The sequence below is a fragment of the Papaver somniferum genome, chromosome 7, assembly GCF_003573695.1.
Source record: "Papaver somniferum cultivar HN1 chromosome 7, ASM357369v1, whole genome shotgun sequence".
In the NCBI taxonomy this organism is placed as follows: Eukaryota; Viridiplantae; Streptophyta; class Magnoliopsida; order Ranunculales; family Papaveraceae; genus Papaver; species Papaver somniferum.
This window is the reverse complement of record NC_039364.1, coordinates 106,323,234-106,348,060: the sequence shown is the minus strand read 5'-3', so window position 1 is coordinate 106,348,060 and position 24,827 is coordinate 106,323,234. Positions and strand designations below refer to the sequence as shown.

Below are 24,827 nucleotides of genomic sequence, written 5' to 3'. Positions count from 1 at the left end.
GTTGGGTGTCAATCCACAATTTGATTCACAGTTTCTCTGGAACTCAGCTGTGAGCGTCATCTTTTGCCATGCTTTACCATGCTGTGAAGCATGTGAATCACCCCATAACACAGCCTAACACTCTACTGCATCTGCACTATTTTCTGTAAACCTAAGAATACAAGTGGAGTAACTTAATCGAGGAAGATTATGCAAATCACGATATGCACAAATATTAAGGGAGACAAAAAAAAGATACATTACTCCTGATCAGAGGTTTTTCTTCTATGATTCAAGATGCGAATCAAACTCTATACAATCTAAGAACAAAAGATCCGGAAGGCTCTCTGCTGCTCACTATACTAAACAGCAAAATTAGTGGGAGCACTAGAAAGTCTTCTACCTACATGGGTCATTAACTACAAAACACCTTGTCAGACATTTTGGCATATACCATCCATGTCTAACTAAGACTTATGTACCCATGTATAACACTTGCTACCAAAACGAGTGTACACTTCATTAAAAATGCAAGGAGCCTATATACCATGTAAAATCCCCATACTTGGTCGGTGAGGAATCGCAAGAAAGAGGTGTCAAAAGTTTGCGGTGATCCCCTAACTTCTGTTCTACCTCAAGCTTTCTACAGGTTTACCACCATTCATGACAGAAAAGAGATTGAAGTTGTCTAGAAGAATTGCTGGAGCCAACTGGAGTCACATGCATCCTTTTCTAAGTCGCTTCTCAATTTGCTGATATGCTGAAAGGCCTGCTTCGACTCCATTTGCTCAAATGGCAGAGCAGTAAATTCCTGCAAGAATCGACGAGCCCTAGCAGCTCCTCTAGACATGTCCTCAGAATCACATTCACGCTTTCGTTTAGGTTCAACCTGTAAATAAAGTAAAACAATAAGAATCTTGCTAACATATGCTCATAGCAAATTTAATATTGTCATCAGAGAAGTCAAGCATCGTGGTTTCTACTCTAAGATCTGGATATATATTCAAGAGAAAGAAGATCATAGCAGTACAAAAGTCGTATGCCAATGACTTATGCATAATACTGTTCATTCCAGATCTCGTAAGTTGCAACACAATATTTTTTGGCATGGTCAATGTTTTTCACACTTTTAACAGGTGAAGCTTGATGAGAACAATAAAACGTAACAGACATCAAATATAAAGAAGAAAAAAAGTAGAGAGAACAATGAAAAACAAATCATGTAATGAGTACATAGTATGAAGAACTGAGAATGCATCTCAAAGTAGACAATCAAATGTCCTGGCAAAGAAACAAAACCAGTTGAGAGGCCAGGGATATCTTCTGAAACACGACATTTTCATATAATATATATCCACAAACGTTTAGTTAAGAGCAAATGCTTTCTAAATGTAGAGTTCCCAACCGTGGTCATATATTAATTCGACATGACATTCTGCATTTCTTCATGATAAAACATTATATGGTGCAAGGGTTGCTCTATGGTGCAAGGGTTGCTCTATTTTTTTCCTTGTTCATATGATTATGATACAAGGTTTATTCTAAGACGCACTACTCTTACAAAATCAATGTTTCACCTAAATTTACCAAGTAAACACTCATAATGTAGAACCAACCAGTATGGAATCAAAATACACTACAATATGTAAGTAATAAGTCTTTATTAACAAACCTCTTCTTTTGAATGGTTTGAAATGATCAAATCTGGTGAAAAATCTTCCAACTCTGCAGCCTTTTCTCTAGCAAGGGCAACAACACTTTCAGGGAAATTTGCAAACTCTGCTACATGAATACCAAAACTTTGATCGCAAGCTCCTTGTTCAACCTGAAAGAATTTGTCCAACGGAACTAAGGGCTTCATAAAGAAATAAGTTAAGCATATTAGCGGAAGACGACTATCTAGAAGCACATATTTCTTAACATTTATTTTTTTTTTCTTAACATAAAATTGGTAACAGTAAGGATAAATGTGTTGTTTCCATACTATGGATAAATTTTTACCCTCAGACTCATAGACACCTGTGAGCCCATATCCCTTAAAAAGTTAGAAGTGTCTGACAGTACCAAACAATAAAACTTTGAGCCAGGGACCATCATCATAATCATGAGATAAGCAAATATTGATTAGGTATTTAGTGTCAAAACAAGGCTGAACTGGACAAAGTTGGATAATAAATTAATAATACTTCATTTAAATACTGAAAAGGTAAGAAGACCATGACCAATATTACAAAAGGTTGGTGGAAAGATAAGCAGAAGACAGTGTAAATCCAGAAGCAGCTTCATGCTTACACAACTGTTCGTAATATTGCACCAACCTTATAAAGCATGGTCAGCTTGTGACTTTCCGAATCAATGTGCGCACTAACATGGTAATTTGCCACGCCCTGGTTGGGCTTTTTAGAAAGTTCACTGTAGGCATTTTCATGAGCTAACGCAGTCAGTTCATGAAAGTGAGTTGCAAATAGAGTTGGTGCTTTTGTCACTGCAACAAGGTGCTCACATATTGCCCAAGCTAAACCTGAATGCAGAAAGAAAGCAAACCTAGTTCAATAGTGAGTATTCCTGTGATTATAATCGACTAGAAGCGTCGAAAATCGAACCTAAAAATCATTAGATTCATGACCAGATGCAGCATTAAAGTGAAATAATACTAATGTAAATTATGGATATCAATATGGTAAGGTTAAGTTACAAACCAAATCCATCGTAAGTTGATGTCCCACGCCCCAACTCGTCAATAATTATAAGCGACCTATCTGTTGCTCCTTTCAATATCGAAGCAGTTTCTAGCATTTCTTGCATGAAAGTGGAGACTCCACGAAGCTATTAAATATTGAAATTAAAATCAAATTAAATTAAAAGGTGTTTGCATATAACTAGCAAGGATGAGAGGATACTGCAGTTTTTCTAACTGTGGTCTAAGATGATATATCTTTTGCTACACAATAAATGTACTCCTGTTACTAATAGGAATCATGTACTTCCCCATTATATTCACTTTTACAAATTTTGTAGCATCATGTTAACAGAATCTGTTGTCAAATTTACCTGGCAGTCACCAGCACCAACACGAGCAAAAATGCAGTCACGAACACTAATGTGTGCTTTGTCACAAGGAACAAAACAGCCAACTTGTGCCATCAAAACATTCACACCAACCTGTCGATAATGGAAAAGATTTTTTCAATCACTTCTACAATACTGTATGTCTATATATGCAGATTATATCCGCTACAATGTATACCCTGTTACTGTCGGCACTAATGGAGATTGACGAAATTGGGCATGCATAACCCTTTTGGTTTATGGATGTTGCCATTGTATGCAAAGTGTATTGTGGGTACAGAAAAAGCTCTAATTGATAGTCAAACATAAACTCCAACTGGGAGCTTTTAAACAAGTAACGAACTATACATACAGAGACATAATTAATTCAAATGAGCCCCATTTTCCTATCTTGTTTGAATTTGGTCATATATAGGTTGTTCTTCCTCTATTACAGAATGGATATCAAATCACTTCTCTTGAACATAACAACCAACAGGACGGGATGATTGGATTGGATTACTAAAAATGTTATTAGAACCAGCAAAACAGAAACAACTAACCTGCCGAATAAATGTAGATTTTCCACCCATGTTAGGGCCCGTAATGATTTGAAACCAGCTTTTACCCCTTATCTGATAACAAGATGAACAAAGCTAAATCTCATTTTAATGAAAAAAAAAAAAAGCCTTGAATAGCTGATTTTCCTGGAATACACAAATACTCACCAGATTACAATCATTTGGAATAAAATTTACTCCATCCTGAGCCTCAACACAAGGGTGTCTACTCCCTTCTAGTACAATATCTCCTTCATCCTTTAACACCCAACATGAAGTATAAGTATTCAGAGGAAGAAAATCCTTCCTTGTCGATGCAAATAAGACTGTCACAAATAGAATGAAATACCAGCAAAACAACTGTAAACTGTAAAGCCATTACCGCAGCAGTTATGCTTGGTCTTGCGTATGGAGTTGGACAACTAGTGGCAAGGTCAGCAAAGCTAAGCAAAACATCTAGTTCAGAAAGAATCCCAGCTAATGTATCAAAAACCTGCAAATTGAAAGTTCACATAAATGATACTATACAACACACAAATGAAAGCAATAAGTGAAGCTTCCCCTAAGAAACCTAATTTATAAGTGTACCTCAGAAAACGTTGCTGCAGTTCGGACCACTCGAGCAACGATCTCTTTTTGACAGCTTGTATACTCTTCTAGTACCTTTTGATACTGATCCCCTAACTTTTTAAGCTTTGAGTTTGTAAACTTTACCCCATCCTTTCGAGTTTCAAGGATTATAAACTGTGTTGCTAGCTTCTTCCTAACTTTAGGCTCTTCCTTCTTTGTAATCCTGAAAACATGTCCAAACTGTGTCCCTTTATCCAACTTCAAAGCCTTATCTAGAGGAAGATCAAGATCATTAGAAGTTTCTTTGTGTAAATTATGTATCTTCTGCTCTACTGCATCCCGTTCAGATTTTAGTTCACATAGCTTTTGATCATAACCAGGTGATATCATGTACTCTCCATTCTCAAGTTGCTCAAGATCAACAGCGGTTTCAACAAGAGCAACAAACTTATTCAAGTGATTATCATCAATATAACACTCAAGTTGATCAAGATACTTCTCTTTTATCAGTGGTGAAAATTGGCCATCATATCGTTCCAGAGCACTTTTAATATACGGAAGTCTGATGCTTGACTGCATTAGAGAATTAGTGTTATAAGGATTCACAGAAGGAAAGGAAAGAGAAAGCAGATGATTGATGGACTTGCAGCCAGTCCATGGCATGCAACCAGAAAAACCCACATAAAAATACCACAAGAGACCAAGTTACTATTGCTATTCCCTTTTCTCATTTTTACTATTAAGTAATGGGATTCGAAAGTGTACATCCTATTGGGTGTGAGGTGTAAGAAAGATGCCCAATTGAGAATAATAACTGAATTTGGCGTAGCACTAGCACATATTAAAATTAAAAAACAGCTAGATGAATATCCTGGTTTGGTAGGGTAATTTATTTCTTAGAAAAATTACTGCACAGGAAGATATACTGGTGTAAACTACAAGATCAAGAAAATGTATCAAACATAAACTTAAAATTAAATACAAAAGTACCTGATAAAGCTTTATAATGTGCTGCAAACCAGCTCTTTTTTTCTCAAGGTTATGCATTAGCCGCTCAACATCTGAAATCCTTCTCAAATGCTGTCTCAGATCTTGGCGAAGAGCAGTATCTTCGACAAACGCCTGGACCAAATCCAACCTGGAGTTGATTTCAGTTACATCTAGTAAAGGTTGTTTCAACCACCTATTTAACAACCTTTTTCCCATACCAGCAGTACATGTTCTATTCATTAAACCGAACAAGCTGAAATTCTTGTTTGCATCTGTTTTGCTCTCCAAAACATTTAATGCTCTCATAGCAGCAGAATCTAACCTCATGTAGCTGTCAAGATTGTACTTTTGGATAGTAAAGTTACCATAATTACTCTCATCTGCAAGTAATTCTGCATAGGACAACAATGATCCAAGAGACCCAGATGCATAGTCCATACCAGAGAGTAAATCACAAACAGGTTCAATTGAGCCCTTGATGAGACGACTAAGGTCCTGCGCCAAATCCCTCGACTTAAATTCAGTTTTCTTTCTCTCACTAAGAAGGACACCACATCTAGACAACACATCATGCAAGCTTTTAATTTCAATAGATTTTCCACTCTCCAGTGGAAAGAGGCATTCTTTACATCCAAGAGCAACTAGAGCTGATTCGACATTTGTGAACTGGCTGTCGTCCACAAATTCTGCCAACCCAAGTACTCTCTTAGACAGGTCAACATAGCTCAACCCTATAGTGCATTCATTCTCGCGAAAGTTTGGATACAACGCAACTATCGCAGGAGAATCTTGCATCTCATTGTTGGCAAATAAAACATCTTCAAAACTGCCCAGGTTTCCGGGGGTTCCACTTTTTGATAACCGCCAATTTGAACCACTACCCTCATAGAGCTCTAGTGTATGGTCTGTCCTTTCCAATAGAAGATCACGGACAATGGTTTCAAACATATTCCTGTTGACGCTCACACTGGAAATACCATCAGAGCCACTACCAAGTTGTCGCAGAGCAGTAGTAGTGTAGTAGTATGTCTTTGCTATAAAAGTTGCATTTTCACCATGTGCAGTATAATAATCCTGATCAAATTATGTAAACTTAAACCAATAGAGAAAAATGAAACGAGTAAATGTATAATAAGCTACAGATTTATTATTGCAATGATCTAGAGGGTAAATGAAAGTAACATAACAATGCTACAAAGTTTCTGATTTTCTTTCACACCATGACAAGCTGGAGATAACCCAACGTATTTCATACAAGTTGCTCGGTGCATCCAATGAAAATCTTAAGTATGGATGTTTTGTCTGATTATTGATGGTAAGGAGATGAAAACAGGACTGAGCCTGAGGTCGTGATAGACCCAGGGTTTAGGGTTCTGGCTTTACTAACATTAGATGCTCCTATCGGAGATAAATTACAAACAGCACAGATTTTAATTTCATGCATTTGTGAGTGGAATATTTCACTGCCCTCAGCATGTCTAAGTGGTACATTTTCTAAGTTATTCTGTGTCATCGCATGGTACAACCTAGATTACAATAACGATAGTCTGCAGTGGCTCCAGATAAATGACACAAAAACAACAAACAAAATCATTTAGCAGTTTACAAAGAAGAAAAGTTTCAACTTATACCAACATTGTCTCCTTGGATCCTACCTCTAAGATAAATTATAACTAGACCCCCTTGCTTCAAATTTCCCAGAAATATCACACCGAGTATAACCAATAACTAATCTCAGAGGAACCACAAGAAGCAATGAAGCAACTTACAAGGCAGGAATTTCAAGATTTTCAAAAAGGTAAAATGAAACTGATACCATCCAAACCAAAATTAATTAAACATCAACACATACAGGAAACAAAACTTAAACTTACCCGACGATCAAAAAACCTAATAGCTCTAGGATCCTGCAATGAAGAAGCCAATAGCGGCAGTATTGAGTTAATATAGGGTTTCAATTGATCAATAAACGAGTTTTAGGGCATCAATATATACACATCCATTCAGCAAAATGGAGAGATAGTACAGTAAAATGAAAGATGGGCTTACTTTGGGTAGGTTTTTGAAAAATGAGATAAACCCTTGAGCTTGTTTAGAATCTACACAGTTACAGAACAAAACAAAAAAACGATTAAGATATAAAACCCTTAGTCCTGCAGTTCGGGAACAGAAGAGGAGACAAATAAAGAGATTGGGTCATTTGCTGATACCTAATTTTAGTTCCGGGAGCTTATTCTGATCCTGCAAGGTTTCATCCATTGTTCTTCTAAAACTCTTTTCACTCTCCTTTTCCTTCCGAAATTTATGGACCGGTTATATGCTACTCGCTGGTTATATAGAGGGTATAGGGAATGGCGGGAAAAATCGCGCCTCTCGGAAGTCGTGTAAAATTGGTATTTTACCATTTTGCGCCGACTCAGTGGTTTAGAGCAAATCACACGGGGGAGTGAGTATCTGCTCTCTCGTAATGAATTCGTTAGTCCGTTTCAACCAGGTTCTGCTTTATGCTTATGAAGTAGCAGTCTAGAATACATAGCACAGTTTGAATAATTTTTCCCATGTTAAGAGTGGTCAGGATTTGTCATGGCAAAGATAAGTTAATTATTGTGGTTGTCTATAATCTATTCATTACACACGATTAAATTGTTAGTGGCTCCTCCAAATTCTTTACTCGGTTTTTTCTCCGAAAATCCAATCGATTCACGTCCTCAAGAGTCATGTATTTCTCGATTTCCCTCTTTCTCTCTGCAACATCTTTTTCACCTCCTCCATATCTCACAATATATGAGATATGATCTATAGAATTTAGGCCTTTTTAGTCATCTCCGTCTGTTTATTTTATAATTGTTATAAATTAGTAATGACCTGATTGATTGGAAAATCTTTGCAAGAAGTTATTAAACAAGGTATATCTCGCTTTCTCTCTAAAGCCGTTTCTTTTTGGCGTTAAATGGTTAATTAGGTATTCGGTTTTGATAATGAGTTTGTTTTGCATATCGATTTTAAATTGAACTCATCGGTTTTTATTTTGTGTTTCTTATTGACAAGAGCTTAAGAGATAGATTTGTTAGAGCATTGCTCGGTCGAACTCGCAGGCGTTGCTATCTCAAGCATGTTTGTCAATGTTAGTGATCAAAACTATAAGTCTTGATTTCTAATCTACTATAGCTAAGTCTCAGGTTAGGATAGAAAGTGTAGTTGAGCTCAAGAACTCCGTGGTGATCATCATACAAGACGAAGGACTACTCAAGGAACTGGTGGAACTTCATCGACTAAAAGGTATGTGGAGACTTGAACTTATCTATCACTCAAAAGTCTATCTACTCTATCTCCTATCTTGAGACAAAAGTCGTTTTGCTATATAGACTTTGATTATACACATTTGCTATTTCGAGTCGAGTTTATCTCGCCTATCTATTTCTCGAAATATGTGTTGGTAAGCTTTCGCTTTGGCCAAGTTCATATTTACCTAGTGACGAAAGTCATGTTAAGTTTCAATCACTTTGAAATGGCTTTGACGAAAAATGGTTTGTGAATAACAACTATATAACGTCATCTAAGAATGTTTCAATGATTTAAATGAGAGTTTAGATTATATAACCAATGATGGATATAAGCATTGTGTAGCAACACATATATGTATAAGTCCTTTTTTCCTTGAACCGAAGTTTGTGAACTTTGTTGATCAAGAGAACCGGAACAAGAGCCGTGAACTCAGTCCGCGAACTGGCGGAAGTTCTCGACCCGAGAAAATCTGTGGAGTTTGAGAACTCCTTATGGGAACTTAAGTCCGCGAACTAAGTCTGCGAACTTAAGCTGGTTACATCTAAAGACGATTGTTTGTGAACTCATCTATATTAACTAAGGAATACAAATTGCAAACCGTGGCTATAAAGTTCATGAACCGATTCGAGTGAATCAAATCGTTTTTGCTTCGATTGTGTCTTGTGTAGTTACATAAGATTTCCTTGCAATTAAATAACTCTCTCACTGTTAGAGCATTGCTCGGTCGAACTCGCATGCGTTGCTATTTCAAGCATGTTTGTCAATGTTAGTGATCAAAACTATAAGTCTTAATTTCTAGTCTACTATAGCTAAGGTCTCGGACTAGGATAGAAAGTGTAGTTGAGCTCAAGAACTCCATGGAAATCATCATACAAGACGAAGGACTACTCAAGGAACCGGTGGATCTTCATCGACTAAAAGGTATGTGGAGACTTGAACTTATCTTTCACTCAAAAGTCTATTTATCTCCTATCTTGAGACAAAATTCGTTTTGCTGTATAGACTTAGATTATACACATTTGCTATTTCGAGCCGAGTTTATCTCGTCTATCTATTTCTCGAAATATCTGTTGGTAAGCTTTCGCTTTAACCAAGTTCATCTTTACCTAGTGACGAAAGTCATGACAAGTTTCAATCACTTTGAAAATTGCTTACTTTGACGAAAAATAGTTTGTGAATAACAACTATAGAATATCAACATCCTCTAAGAATATTTTAATGATTGAAATGATAGTTTGGATTATATAACCATTGGAGGATATAAGCATTGTTGTGGAAACACATATATGTATAAGTCCTTATTCCTTGAACCGAAGTTTGCGAACTTTGTTGATCAAGAGAACCGGAATGGTGGCGTGAGCAGTCCGCGAACTGGCGGAAGTTCTCGTCCCGAGAAATTCTGCTGGAGTTTATGAACTCCGTCCGGGAACTTAAGTCCGCGAACCCAGTCCGCGAACTTGAGTAGGTTATATCTAAAAACGATGTTTGTGAACTTATTCTTATATAAACTAAGGAATGCAAATTGCAAACCGTGGCTATATAGTTCATGAACCGATTCGAGTGAATCAAATCGTTTTTGCTTCAATTGTGTCTTGTGTAGTTACATAAGATTTCCTTGCAATTGAACAACTCTCTAACTAGTTCATTTGAGTCACTTGAACTAGTTATGGTGAAGAAGAATATGGTTGATATGAAAGTGATCATATGGCTAACCATTTGGTTGACTATTTTTGAACCAACAAATGTACAAGTTTGGGTACGGTTACACAAGCCTAGAAACGTGCATTTCATTTGTGTGTAACAAGCTAGTTTTCGATCTAACGGTTGAAAGATATTAGCTTGAATCTAATCAGGTTTTCATCTAACGGCGAATATTGAATGCCTTGTTACCAAGATAACATTGATTGCAAACCCTGATTTGAAAGACTATATAAGGGAGAACTCTAGCAACTGGGAAACCTAATCCCCACACCTTCTGTGTGATACTAGTTGTGCTAAGCTAGAGTCGATTCTACTTTAACCTTTGGTTTCTTCTTCTAAACCAGGTTAACGACTTAAAGACTTCATTGGGATTGTGAAGCCAGACCGATACTACTTTCTCGTAGTTGCGTGATCTGATCTTGCTGACTCTATTGTTTTGAGTACAATCGTAACGATTGGCTTGAGATTTATATCTTCGATAGGCAAGATAGAAAAGTAGTCACAAACATCTTCGTCTCATCAATTGTGATTCCACAATATCTTCTTTCGCCACGCCGATTAAGATTACTGTGAGGTGATTGATAATACTAGGTTGTTCTTCGGGAATATAAGTCCGGTTTATCAATTGGTTCCTGTTCACCTTGATTTATCAAAAGACGAAACAAAACTCGTAGGTATTTCGTGGGAGACGGATTTATCTATTACCATAGACTTTTCTGTGTGATACAGATTTGTTTATTAAAGTCTTCAACTTTGGGTCGTAGCAACTCTTAGTTGTGGGTGAGATCAACTAAGGGAATCAAGTACGTAGCATCCTGCTGGGATCAGAGACGTAGGAGCATAACTGTACCTTGGATCAGTGTGAGATTGATTGGGGTTCAACTACAGTCCATACCGAAGTTAATTTGGAGTAGGCTAGTGTCTGTAGCGGCTTAATACAGTGTGTGTTCAATCTGGACTAGGTCCCGGGGTTTTTCTGCATTTGCGGTTTCCTCATTAACAAAATTCTGGTGTCTGTGTTATTTTTTTTCCGCATTATATTTTGTTATATAATTGAAATATCACAGTTTGTGCGTTGTTCAATCAATTAGAATATCCGACCTTTTGGTTGTTGATTTAAATTGATTGACACTTGGATATTGGTCTTTGGTACCATACAAGTTATCTCTCTAGTATTTGATAAAGACTCGCAGATTTCTATTTGCTTGAGTATATATCAAATCGAGAGATTGAGATATAAACTCTTTGATATACTTTTTATCTAGATTGAGTCTTACTGTCTAGTTGATTCTCTAGAAAGTGTATTGGAGTTTGTCCATACAGATTGCTAAGCGAAATATTGGGTGTGGTTGTTGTACCCCCACTTTTTCAATTGGTATCAGAGCAGGCAAACACGTTTAAGACCTTACAAGTATGTGTTTGTAGCGATCTGACTCTATGGACAAGAGTATTATCTCTGATAACGCAACATCAGTTCAGAGACTCTCATGTGAGCTTCAAAGTCCTGAAACTTCTGAGAAAAACTCTATCTCATGTTCCTTAACTGAATCTGCATTCGACTGGGAAAAATCTCTTGATGAGAAGTTGGATGAACTTTCGGATGACAGTGATTCGGAAGAAGGACAAAGTATCGATGAGGAAGTCTCTCAATATATCAAGCTGTTTGACCATGCTTTGAAAGAAAAGAAGTCAACCACTTGCTTGAATAAGTACATGACTCCTCTTTGTCAAGAGAACAGAAAATTGAGAAAACTCTTTAAAGGATATGATGGTGGATATAATCTTCTAGAGTCTATCGTTAAAGATCGTGAAGAAGATGTACGCACAAAAAGGTCTGAATGTGACAATCTTCTCCGAAATCTCATTGTGTTGAAAGAAAGACTTGCAGAAGCTGAAGCAAGATATGACTCTCAATAAAAATGTTTTGATGACAAAGAACTCGGTCTTCTTACCAAAGAAAAATCCTTGGAGATTGACCTTGCAGTTGCTCTTGATAAAGTGAAATCACTGGAAGAGAGTCTGAGAAGATTTAATTCTAGCTCTACAAAATTGTCTTCTATGGTTGGAGCATGTAAAGAACATCGTGATACACGTGGTCTAGGCTATAAAGGAATAGACGCTCCAAAAACTAGTAAGATCATTTTGTTAAAGCTATTGATAATTCTTCATGTGACAAACCGTTTGAAGCTTGTAATGTGTCTAAGAACAAGGATTGTTCTCCTTCTAAATCTCACATGAGAATAGCTAAGAATAACTCCTTTAACTGCTACTATTGAGGAAATAAAGGACATTCTGAGCGAAAATGTCGTTTTCGTTTAAGGAATGAAAAACTTCACAACATTCTTGTATGGGTGTCTAATGAAGTTATTAAACCTGTCTCTCATCTTGTTGGAGTAAAAGGCATTGTTGACAATCAAGAAAAATACTGTGATAAGTCTTTTATTAATTGTGTTTTTGAAACAAAAAATGCCGACAATAGTAGAAGGAAGAAAGGCAGTAGAGCAACTGACTTCTTAAATAACTTTGAAAAGAGAAGAAGGCATAGGAAAAAAGAAAAAGAGGTCGAATTCCTTGTCTCACCTTGAAGAAGGTTGCAGATCCAAGACTCCTGCTCCAGATTACATTCATATCAATAATCGAGTCTCAGAGCTTAAGATCAGCATAAACATACTCAAACGGAGCATCAAAAAGACAAGGAAAGCGGGTGACTCAGGTACTTCTTGTTCCTCTCTTGATAAAACTTCCTAAAGAAAGTCAAGTGTTCCTTCTGTAAATCCTATTGAAGGAGAAAAAGAAGCAATCAACATTGGTGAGCAAAATGCTCATCTAAACACAACATGACAGTTATTCAATGTAGCATTCTTCTTGTAGTTAAGAAGGATGCTCATAGTCTCAAGAAGTGCTGTCAAAGTTGTATGTTTTCTTTGTATATCTTTAAAATCTGTTGAGCTTCGCTCCAGTTTTTCTCTTGTAATCATGATCTTTCGTCCTTAAGAAAATTTCTTGTTTGCATGTGCTTCCTCCAAATAGTTGGTTCTCAAATATTAGTCTTGACATACGAACTTCATTCTCGTTTCTTTTGGTCACACCTTAAGGCCGTGACCACCAGTGCACGAACTCCTGACCCACACTAACGTGTACAAGTCCTCCTGGGGTTTTCCATGGAACTTATCCCTTGTTACACTGTTCTGAAAGGTCAAAGGGTTTTACCAATTTTTGGTGTGCACAATGAATGGAGGAAACGAAGAAGATGAAGTCAAGAAGGGGAAGACTATCGAGTTTCACGAGAATCCTGTTTTCATAACATGTTATCATGCCATTGATCATGAAAATAAACTACCAGTTCAGATGTCATCACAACTGGTAGGAAATCTTCTTCGAGATTTTGAAGTCGTACGTGAACAACTCGGAATTGCAACAAGGAATCTTGAGTTTTTGAAAAACGAACTGAAGAAAGCAACTAATGAGCTCGTCCATATTCAATCTCTGGTTGCTGAACTGGTTTAGTGTTTCAGATCATGTTCTCTATAGGAGCTTATTTGCCTAGTAAATCTTCTATTTTCTTGTTTTTGTTAGAAGAATAACAAGAGTTTGGAATAGCCATTATTGTGATTACACATAGCTATGTCCAACGTTTTCATCTTCATGTTTTTAGATTTATTGGTTTAAATTCTAAATTTTTTTGGAAGATGTTTTTTGCAATATTAATCTTTATGGTTTTATATATTGCAATATTATTATGGGATATGTGTGTTTACGTCCCTGAACTATGATTGTCTCATACCTTGTCAAAAGTAAAGTCTTTCGTATGTCGATATGCATGTATTGATAAAAGAATGAATAGACTTTTGACAAATACAAAAGTTAAGCCTATTATGTCAATTATTGATGGAAGATAGGTTATAATATTTTATTTGAAAGGATTATGTCTATTGAATATCGTTATGCGAATAGTGATGGAAAATAAAATGAATCCTTGGATATTCCGCAGTATTGATCTTCCTTGATCCATAATTTATGTATTACTGTGAGGCTCCGTAAAGTGTCTTATGTTGAGCACTAAACGACCAAGTTGATTATTTTTATGATTAGCTTAGTTGTTGTTCCGCCAGATACTTTATGTCGAGCATTTTTAACTAAATTAATCATCTTGTTTGGTTATTTATTTGTTGCTCCGTAAGTTTTCTTATGATGAGCATGACCAATTAAATTGATTACTTTTGTGATTAGTTTGGTTGTGTATTTCAATTAGATTAATTATGGGTTCTCTTGTGATTAATCTAATTGTATTTTTATTTTTTTTGAGTCTCCATAAGTTCACTTATGTTGAGAATCTTTCGATTAAATTAATCATGGGTTTTCTTGTGGTTAATTTAATTGAGTATTTTGGATTCAAATTCATTCTTGTATGTGATTTGTTATGTCCAAAGAAATCCTTCTTTTCTTTCGAAATTAAGGTCGCTCTTGCTGTCCTTTCGGGAATGACATTTTATGGGGGAGAGTTCTTAATTGAACTTGTGCTTAATTGCCAAATCTTTGTGGGGAGTGCGGTTGTGGAATATTATAGGGGTTATCTTGTATCTTTATAAACTCCTTGATGAATGCATTTAGCTTCGGCTTTATGATTGCATCTAAATAAGATGATATGTGTTTCTTTTTTTTGGTCATGAAATGTCTCTTTCTGAAATTTCATTAGGATCTTGTTCTTGTACATTTGCCAATTTTCTTGACAAAAAGGGGGAGAATTAATATGTAGTTCACACTACAAATACATATGGTTTTCGGATTGTTATAAGGAGGAGTAGTTTCCATGTGAGATAGAGTATTGACTAAGGGGGAGTGATATATATCACCATAGTATTATTGTTGAAGTTGTGATACAATTGAACTTTGACGTTGTGTAATGATACTATGACACTGTATAACAATGATTGAGAACTCTTGTTTTCTCGAAGTGACGAAGATTTCAAGTAATGTTGAAGATTAGACATGTGGAATAGGAGCTACAAAAGTTAAGTTATTATTTTTTGTATTCCATATGTGTTGATAGTTTTGTCACTAAAATTGACAAAGGGGGAGATTGTTAGAGCATTGCTCGGTCGAACTCGCATGCGTTGTGTAGATGGTGGATTTTCGACAAGGGCTAAAATCATAAAACCATAATTATACATGATCCTGATCTAGTAATCAGATGAGTATTGATTCTCATGTCTCTTATTGAAGCATGAAAGCTCATGCCACAAGAATCTCTGACTTATAATATTGTCTCTCAGAGTATATGTAGATGTGTAGTCTCTCAACTGAGGCAACGGCATATCTCATGAATACTGAGCAATTTCAGTAATTACTTCTATATAGAATCGAAAGATTGGACGGCTCCTAGACAGCTTGCCTGCTAGTATAGAGCAATAACATCTTCAGGATATCACAATGTTTTCCCTGACTATATAAAAGAAATATGACGCTTCAACAAGCTCATATCACTCAATTCCTGAATAATTAATGCTCCTAGACGATCGTACTAGTATAGAGCCTTCAATTAATTATTCCTAAATCATTAGATTCATTAACTGAATCCCTGGAAAATATTATAGGATTTTCATAATATTTCGTTACTTCAATTCCTGGTTCTTCCCAGAAGAATTCCATGGGTTAGTAATAAATATTCAACACACGGGCATCTAAGCCACTATCGAGTAAGCCCCGACCAAAATGGTGCAAGTGTACTCGGCAATAATGCACTAACGAGCACCTGAATGCACGAACAAGCATTCCAAAACACGAAGGAACGATGAACCTATGCAAAATATGAAGAAAATAATAAATAATAAAATATTAATCATGGCGCTGGGGGACTGGGCCCACCGGCCGACCGGTCATGTCGTGGCCAGTCCCATGCTTAAATTTATATTCTATCATATTTTTATTATTTTCCTTGATCTCATGAAAATTCCCTCATTTGAACAAAATTCTCTCGTTTCAAAGAAACTCCTCAGTTTTATGGTGCTTCCTTCATATCAAGAAAATAATAATTAATTAGGAAAGGTGTGCGGGACCAAGCCTACTAGCCGGACGGTCATGCCCTAGTTGTGGCCGGTCCCACACCTTGCATTCCTTATTATTTTATTATTATTTCCTTGATCCCATGAAATTCCTTGATTTCATGATATTTCTTTCACATTAAGGAAAAATGATAAAATTAGGGAAACTCGTGAGACCGGGCCCTAACCGGACGATCATGCCCAAGCCGGTCCCACATGCACTTATTTTATTATTATTAATATTATTTGTTTCCCTCATCTCATGGAAACTCCTTGATTTCAACAAAACTCCTTGGTTTCAACAAACTCCTTGATTTCATGATATTTCCCTAAAATCATGAAAATAATATAAAATTAGGAAAAGTGTCATGGGACCGGGCACTTTGGCCGGCCGGACATGCCTTGGCCATAGTCGGTCCCACACTTCATGATTCCTTTATTTTATTATTATTATTTCCTTCATCTTATGTAGTTTCCTCAGTTTCAGCAAAATCCTTGATTTCTTCATATTTTCTCAAAATGTTTCTCAAACGCACACCAGAAAACATCAAAATTCTCAGGACTGAGACACGGACACTCTGGTGACGTGATCATGTTACCTTGACCGGCCAAGGTTGGCTCTTTGGCTTGCAAGGATCCGGTCCCACACATTTTCACAATTTGACCTAATTTGCACAATCACACGTATTAGGTCCAGAATCCTTCCAAACAACTTGGAATTTCATGGAATGATCGTCAGTCGATCCCGCGACGAACCAGGGCCGGTTTCATGACCTTTTGGTCGGTCCCTCATCTCTTCATAATTAATTAGGTTTTATCACCTAAGGCTCAGACGAGCATTATTTTAATGATTAAACCAACATTTAATCATCCTCTCACCAACTGGTCATCAAGAGACTTTGGTATTTGCTCACCCGAGCATCTGGGCGCTACATGGTCGACCCATCATCCCATGTAGCCGGTCCCTCCTTCACTCCGTGGTTAATTTTCATTAAACCATCAATTGATCGAATTAGGGTTTCGAGTCCAAGGTTCATAATTCCAGATTCGAACGCTAATAATATTACGACGATCCCATGATCAACATTTTTATTAATTACACTTGGTTCAGTGTATTTTAAAATAAAATAATATTTTATTTGGTCATGCTACCAATAATTCATCAAACGAGCAACACTTGCTCAGATGAGCAATATTTGCTCAGATTAAGGAATATTGGTTCAACTATCAATATTCAACAATTCATCAAGTGAACAATATTTGTTCACCTTAACTATCAACATTTATTCGACAATTATACTTCTGTCTCAACAGACACGTTCAATTCATGAGTCTCAGAACATTTGCAAATCACGTTCGACTCAGCAATAGAAGGACTCATCGTCCCATGAAGTCAGCAACTGACTAACTAAATACACGTCTGCCTTGCAGACTCCACAATCACGAGACATCAATCGTGTTACATGGGGGGATATTAACTAGGGTTTTGGTCTGGCGGTCTACGGCATGTGTGTTCATACACACGATGATAATGTGAGCAAGTCTTGCAATCAGTTGAAGGAGTTAGCAAAGTAGTGGGTATAAAAACAACCAAGTCTCCGCACGATGAGCAACTTGTTTTAACACGATTTCCACTTTCCCACTCTTTGACTCCATAAACTGTCACACTTCATGGGATCAAGGTGTTTACAGTTCTAACAATATAGATAAGTCTCTGAATCATTATTGAAAAGAAGACAAATCTTTCGTCAAACAGACAACATGAGATTAACAACTCAACGTCTGAGCAATTACTCTCAACAGAGCAAATTCAATCAATCAGAGCTTATTTTATTTCTTCACAGAATACACAACACACCCACAATCTTCGATCACCATTGATCTCACACATTTCTCAGCTTCTCTCCTACAGATCGACCCATCCTCTCTTGTGACCGAATTGACTCTGGAACGGCCATTGTCTTGGTTTAGGCCGGAGTCCTACAGATTGATCTCTTGAACTTAAAGCACTCCCTTCTTGCAGTGAATCTGTATGAGGTTTAACATTTCGCTCGGTTCAAGGAGTCTCCTCTGCACGGTCGTCTCCTCAATTCCGTAAAAAACCAGCAAATCGTTTTTCCTTATCCACACGTTGTTATCTCAAGCATGTTTGTCAATTTTAGTGATCAAAACTATAAGTCTTGATTTTTAGTCTACTATAGCTAAGGTCTCGGACTAGGATAAAAAGTGTAGTTGAGCTCAAGAACTCCATTGCAATCATCATACAAGATGAATGACTACTCAAGGAACCGGTGGATCTTCATCGACTAAAAGGTATGTGGAGACTTGAACTTATCTATCACTCACAAGTCTATTTATCTCCTATATTGAGACAAAAGTCGTTTTGCTATATAGACTTAGATTATACACATTTGCTATTTCGAGCCGAGTTTATCTAGTCTATCTATTTCTCGAAATATGTGTTGGTAAGCTTTCGCTTTAACCAAGTTCATATTTACCTAGTGACGAAAGTCATGACAAGTTTCAATCACTTTGCAAATTGCTTACTTTGACAAAAAATAGTTTGTGAATAACAACTATAGAATATCAACGTCCTCTAAGAATGTTTCAATGATTGAAATGAGAGTTTAGATTATATAACCATTGGAGGATATAATCATTGTTGTGGAAACACATATATGTATAAGTCCTTATTCCTTGAACCGAAGTTTGCGAACTTTGTTGATCAAGAGAACCAGAATGGTGGCGTTAGCCAAGTCCGCGAACTCAGTCCGCGAACTGGCGGAAGTTCTCGTCCCGAGAAATTCTGCTGGAGTTTGTGAACTCCGTCCGCGAACCCAGTCCGCGAACTTGAGTAGGTTATATCCAAAAACGATGTTTGTGAACTTATTCTTATAAAAACTAAGGAATGCAAATTGCAAACCGTGGCTATATAGTTCATGAACCGATTCGAGTGAAATCGTTTTTGCTTCAATTGTGTCTTGTGTAGTTACATAAGATTTCCTTGCAATTGAACAACTCTCTAACTAGTTCATTTGAGTCACTTGAACTAGTTATGGTGAAGAAGAATATGGTTGATATGAAAGTGATCATATGGCTAACCATTTGGTTGACTATTGTTGAACCAACAAATGTACAAGTTTGGGTACAGTTACACTATCCTAGAAACGTGCATTTCATTTGTGTGTAACAAGCTAGTTTTCGATCTAACTGTTGAAAGATATTAGCTTGAATCTAATCAGGTTTTCATCTAACGGTGAAAATTGAATGCTTTGTTAGCAAGCTAACATTGATTGCAAACCCTGATTTGAAAGACTATATAAGGGAGAACTCTAGCAACTGGGAAACCTAATCCCCACACCTTCTGTGTGATACTAGTTGTGTTAAGCTAGAGTCGATTCTCCTTTAACCTTTGGTTTCTTCTTCTAAACCAGGTTGACGACTTAAAGACTTCATTGGGATTGTGAAGCCAGACCGATACTGATTTCTTGTAGTTGTGTGATCTGATCTTGTTGTTTCTATCGTGCGAGTACAATTGTAATAATTGGCTTGAGATTCATATCTCTGATAGACAATATATAAATGAAATCACAAACACTTCGTCTCATCGTTTGTGATTCCGCTGTATCTTTTTTCGATGCGTCGATTAAGATTATTGTGAGGTGATTGATAATACTAGGTTGTTTTTCGGGAATATAAGTCCAGTTTATCAATTGGTTCATGTTCACCTTGATTTATCAAAATACGGAACAAAACTCGTAGGTATATTCGTGGGAGACGGATTTATCTATTACCGTAGACTTTTCTGTGTGATACAGATTTGTCTATTAAAGTCTTCGACTTTGGGTCGTAGCAACTCTTATTTGTGGGTGAGATCAGCTAAGGGAATCAAGTACGTAGCATCCTGCTGGGATCAGAGACGTAGGAGCATAAGTGTACCTTGGATCAGTGTGAGATTGATTGGGTTTCAACTACAGTCCAGACCGTAGTTAATTTGGAGTAGGGTAGTGTCTGTAGCGGCTTAATACAATGTGTGTTCAATCTGGACTAGGTCCCGGGGTTTTTCTGCATTTGCGGTTTCCTCGTTAACAAAATTCTGGTGTCTGTGTTATTTCTTTTCTGCATTATATTTTGTTATATAATTGAAATATCATAGGTTGTGCGTTGTTCAATCAATTAGGATATCCGACCTTTTGGTTGTTGATTTAAATTGATTGACACTTGGATATTGGTCTTTGGTACCATCCAAGTTATCTCTCTAGTGTTTGATAAAGACTCGCAGATTTCTATTTGCTTGAGTATATATCAAATCGAGAGATTGAGATATAAACTCTTTGATATACTTTTTATCTAGATTGAGTCTGACTGTCTAGTTGATTCTCTAGAAAGTATATTGGAGTTTGTACACACAGATTGCTAAGCGAAATATTGGGTGTGGTTATTGTACCCCTACTTTTTCACTAACTAGTTCATTTGAGTCATTTGAACTAGTTTTGGTAAAGAAGAATATGGTTGATATGAAAGTGCTCATATGGCTAACCATTTGGTTAACTATTGTTGAACCAACAAATGTACAAGTTTGGGTACGGTTACACAAACCTAAAACGGGCGTTTCATTTGTGTGTAACAAGATAAGTTTTCGATCCAACGGTTGAAAGATATTAGCTTGAATCTAATCAGGGTTTGCAAGCTAACATTAATTGCAAACCCTGATTTGAAAGACTATATAAGGGAGAACTCTAGCAACTGGGAAACCTAATCCCCACACCTCCTGTGTGATACTAGTTGTATTAGCTAGAGTCGATTCTCTTTAAACCTTTAGTTTCTTTTTAAAAACCAGGTTAACGACTTAAAGACTTCATTGGGATTGTGAAGCCAGACGGATACTACTTTCTCGTAGTTGTGTGATCTGATCTTGCTGACTCTGTCGTTTTGAGTACAATCGTAACGATTGGCTTAAGATTTATATCTTCGATAGGCAAGATAGAAAAGTAGTCACAAACATCTTCGTCTCATCGTTTGTGATTCCACAATATCTTCTTTAGCCACGTCGATTAAGATTACTGTGAGGTCATTGATAATACTAGGCTGTTCTTCGGGAATATAAGTCCGGGTTATCAATTGGTTCATGTTTACCTTGATTTATCAAAATACGGAACAAAACTTGTAGGTTTATCTGTGGGAGACAGATTTATCTATTCTGTAGACTTTTCTGTATGATACAGATTTGTTTATTAAAGTCTTCGACTTTGGGTCGTAGCAACTCTTAGTTGTGGGTGAGATCAGCTAAGGGAATCAAGTGCGTAGTATCCTGCTGGGATCAGAGACGTAAGGAACGCAACTATACCTTGAATCAGTATGAGATTTATTGGGGTTCAACTACAATCCAGACCGAAGTTAGTTTGTAGTAGGCTAGTGTCTGTAGCGGCTTAATGCAGTGTGGTGTTCAATCTGGACTAGGTCCCGGGGTTTTTATGCATTTGCGGTTTCCTCGTTAACAAAATTCTGGTGTCTGTGTTATTTCTATTCCGCATTATATTTTGTTATATAATTGAAATATCACAGGTTGTGCGTTGTTCAATCAATTAGAATATCCGACCTTTTGGTTGTTGATTTAAATTGATTGACACTTGGATATTGGTCTTTGGTACCATACAAGTGATTTCTCTTGTATTCAATTAGACTCGCATATTTCTATTTGCTTGAGAAAGAATTAAATCAAGAAAGAGAGATATAACTCTTTGATATACTTTATTAAGATTGAGTCTAGTTGATTCTCTTGAAAGTATATTAGAGTTTGTCCATACAGATTGCTAATCGAAATATTGGGTGAGGTTGTTATACCCCGCTTTTTCAAGATTGTATATGAATTCATAGTCATCTTCAATCCTAAGTTACCTCTACTGCTCGGGATTATTTAGTCTTCTTGCTTCTTAGTATTTTTATTTTTTTATATTACGTGTCTTTTGCTGCTTACCTTTTCATAAAATGTCTAACTGTTCTTTTCCGTTTTACATTTTCATTATTTATTATTCTTGATGCTACAATCGTCATGCTAACTTATGGGCTGATTTGGATTCACAGTGATTTATTTGAGATGTCGTTGGATTATACATTGCAGTTTTACTCACTCTTAAGATATTTCAAATCCTATTAGAAATAGTTTAAACTGTTTGGTTAGATTTTCAAGTTGATAGGAATTGACAATTCGTATCATACTCCACCAAGATGACAGAACGTTCAATGAAGTGTTGCATTGAGCTTAACTTTCATCCAATTCCCAATTTGTAGTTGACTAGCTGCTGCAGAACTTATATATTTTGTTGCAGTTATTACCTTTTCGTAACCCAGAGGTCCCAGACTTATATATCAATTGCACTTAGTTAAGACTTAAGAATCTCATTTACACCATTTAAGATCCATCGGTTTTATTTCTATGATTTGACGAAATCCAATGTCAATTAGGCAACACGTTGCTCACTAGAATTTTGTTCTCTACCCTAAAATGAATACAATATTTTGTGTTATATGATGGTCGGCTTTCCGGGAGGTTGTGTATTTCGCTGCATGTTTACCATGTTGTGTGTTGGACCAATGCATGTTAAAAAAAAAAAAAAACTCGGTATAATCCAATATATATTTTCTTCACATGTTTAACACAAAAACTGATCCTCACTGTTTTCTTAATTGGTCGCGTTCAGATAAAATATGGCCAGGTTCCGATCAAATAGAGTTTCTCTTTTCTCAGGCGGCTTATTATTTACCTCAAAAAGCTGGGAACGGGATTTAATAAATCATACAACATCCCAAGTTGTTATTTAGAACATATTTGATGTGTTGGATCCGAATTAAATTTCTGAGATGTCCTCTTCTATATCTCATTCACAAAGGAACTGTATGTGGTTTCTAAAGTGTTTTATCATGAATACAGGTAATGGAGACACACCTAATGAATTCGAGCATGGTAGTAATGTTATTACTTTTTGAGGCCTTCATTTTTGTGACCTACATTTGTTCTCATCTATTCTATTTTCCATCTTTTGGTGACAGACATTATGGGGAAATCTACTATCATGTTAGTGGTGTAGGATGCATACAACGTTCATCCATCAGTCCATACCATAGATGGAGTTATTTTTTTCTGCACATTGCACCTCAAAATTAGTATATGAAGTACTTTTCCTTGCTGCAGATTACCTACTTTGTCGTCCAGTTATAGTGTAACTTAGCACACATCCCGGTTATGCATCATTGAAATATTATAATATATGGATGCAGTAAAAACAACGTTACTTTCAATCTATATTTTTTGCAATCACGATATTGTTTGTAATCTGGATGTCTTTAATTCCCTTACTCGGATAATCTTTTATAGTATTTAGTGAAAAAGCGGGGTCTAACAACACCACCCAGTATTTCGCTTAGCAATCTGTATGGACAAACTCGAATATACTTTTAAGAGAATCCACAAGACTCAATCAATTAAAAGTATATCAACGAGTTTATATCTCTCTCTTGATTTGATTTCCTCAAACAGAAACTGCGAGTACTAATCAAATACAAGGAATAACTTGGATGGTACCAAAGACCAATATCCAAGTGTCAATCAATACCAATCAACAACCATTAGGTCGGATTCTCCAATTGATTGATCTAACGCACAACCTGTATTATTTCAATTATAAAGATAAAACAATATAATGTGGAAATTGAAATAACACAGACACCAGAAATTTTGTTAACGGGGAAACCGCAAATGCAGAAAAACCCCGGGACCTAGTCCAGATTGAACACACACTGTATTAAGCCGCTACATACACTAGCCTACTCCAAGCTAACTTCGAACTGGACTGTACTTGAACCCCAATCAGTCTCCCACTGATCCAAGGTACAGTTGTACTCCCTACGCCTCTGATCCCAGCAGGATACCGCGCACTTGATTCCCTTAGCTGATCTCACCCACAACTAAGAGTTGCTACGACCCAAAATTGCAGGCTTTGACAATAAACAAATCTGTCTCACACATACATGTCTATCAAAGGATCAATCTGTCTCCCGCAGAAAAACCCTAAAGTTTTTGTTCCGTCTTTTGATAATAATCAAGGTGAACAGGAACCAATTGATAATCCGGTCTTATATTCCTGAAGAACGACCTAGATTAGTCAATCACCTCACAACAATCTTAATCGTATGGTAATGAAACAAGATGTTGTGGAATCACAAACAATGAGACGAAGATGTTTGTGATTACTTTTTATATCTTGCCTATCGGAGATATCAAATCTCAAGCCAATCAATCTGATTGTACTCGTACGATAGAAGATGCAAGATCAGATCACACAACTACGATAAAAGTAGTATCGGTCTGGCTTCACAATACCAATGAAGTCTTTAAGTCGTTAACCTGGTTATAGAAGAAGAAAACCAAAGGTTAAAGGAGAACCGACTCTAGTACGCAAACTAGTATCACACGTAAGGTGTGGGGATTAGTTTTGCACAATACTAGATGGCTCCTTTATATAGTCTTTCAAATCAGGGTTTTGCCTTGGTAACAAAGCAATCAATATTCACCGTTAAATGAAAACCTGATTTAGATTCAAGATAATATTTCTCAACCGTTAGATCGAAAACTTAGCTTGTTATACACAAATGA

At 36.6% G+C, this 24,827-nt stretch overlaps 1 protein-coding gene across 1 annotated transcript; it reads right to left on the bottom strand.

Annotated features, from left to right (window-relative positions):
- Window positions 1-214: 214 nt before the first annotated feature.
- On the bottom strand, window positions 215-7,437 carry LOC113298056 (DNA mismatch repair protein MSH2-like). The gene is made up of 13 exons (XM_026546711.1): window positions 7,358-7,437; window positions 7,197-7,246; window positions 7,022-7,054; window positions 5,148-6,221; window positions 4,176-4,730; window positions 3,970-4,080; window positions 3,756-3,845; window positions 3,591-3,662; window positions 3,031-3,141; window positions 2,679-2,805; window positions 2,298-2,500; window positions 1,652-1,804; window positions 215-868 (listed from the first exon to the last, which is right to left on the bottom strand). Exons 1-13 carry the CDS (start codon window positions 7,404-7,406, stop codon window positions 668-670), a joined length of 2,829 nt encoding a protein of 942 aa, XP_026402496.1. The 5' UTR covers window positions 7,407-7,437; the 3' UTR covers window positions 215-667.
- Between the last annotated feature and the right edge of the window lie 17,390 nt (window positions 7,438-24,827).

Coding starts and splice junctions, on each gene's coding strand:
- LOC113298056 (XM_026546711.1), bottom strand. CDS start 7,406: ATGGATGAAACCTTGCAGGATCAGAATAAGCTCCCGGAACTAAAATTA. Junction 4,731..5,147: donor ACATTATAAAGCTTTATCAG/GTACTTTTGTAT, acceptor TCTCTAATGCAG/TCAAGCATCAGACTTCCGTA. Junction 3,142..3,590: donor AATCTACATTTATTCGGCAG/GTTAGTTGTTTC, acceptor CATTATCGACAG/GTTGGTGTGAATGTTTTGAT.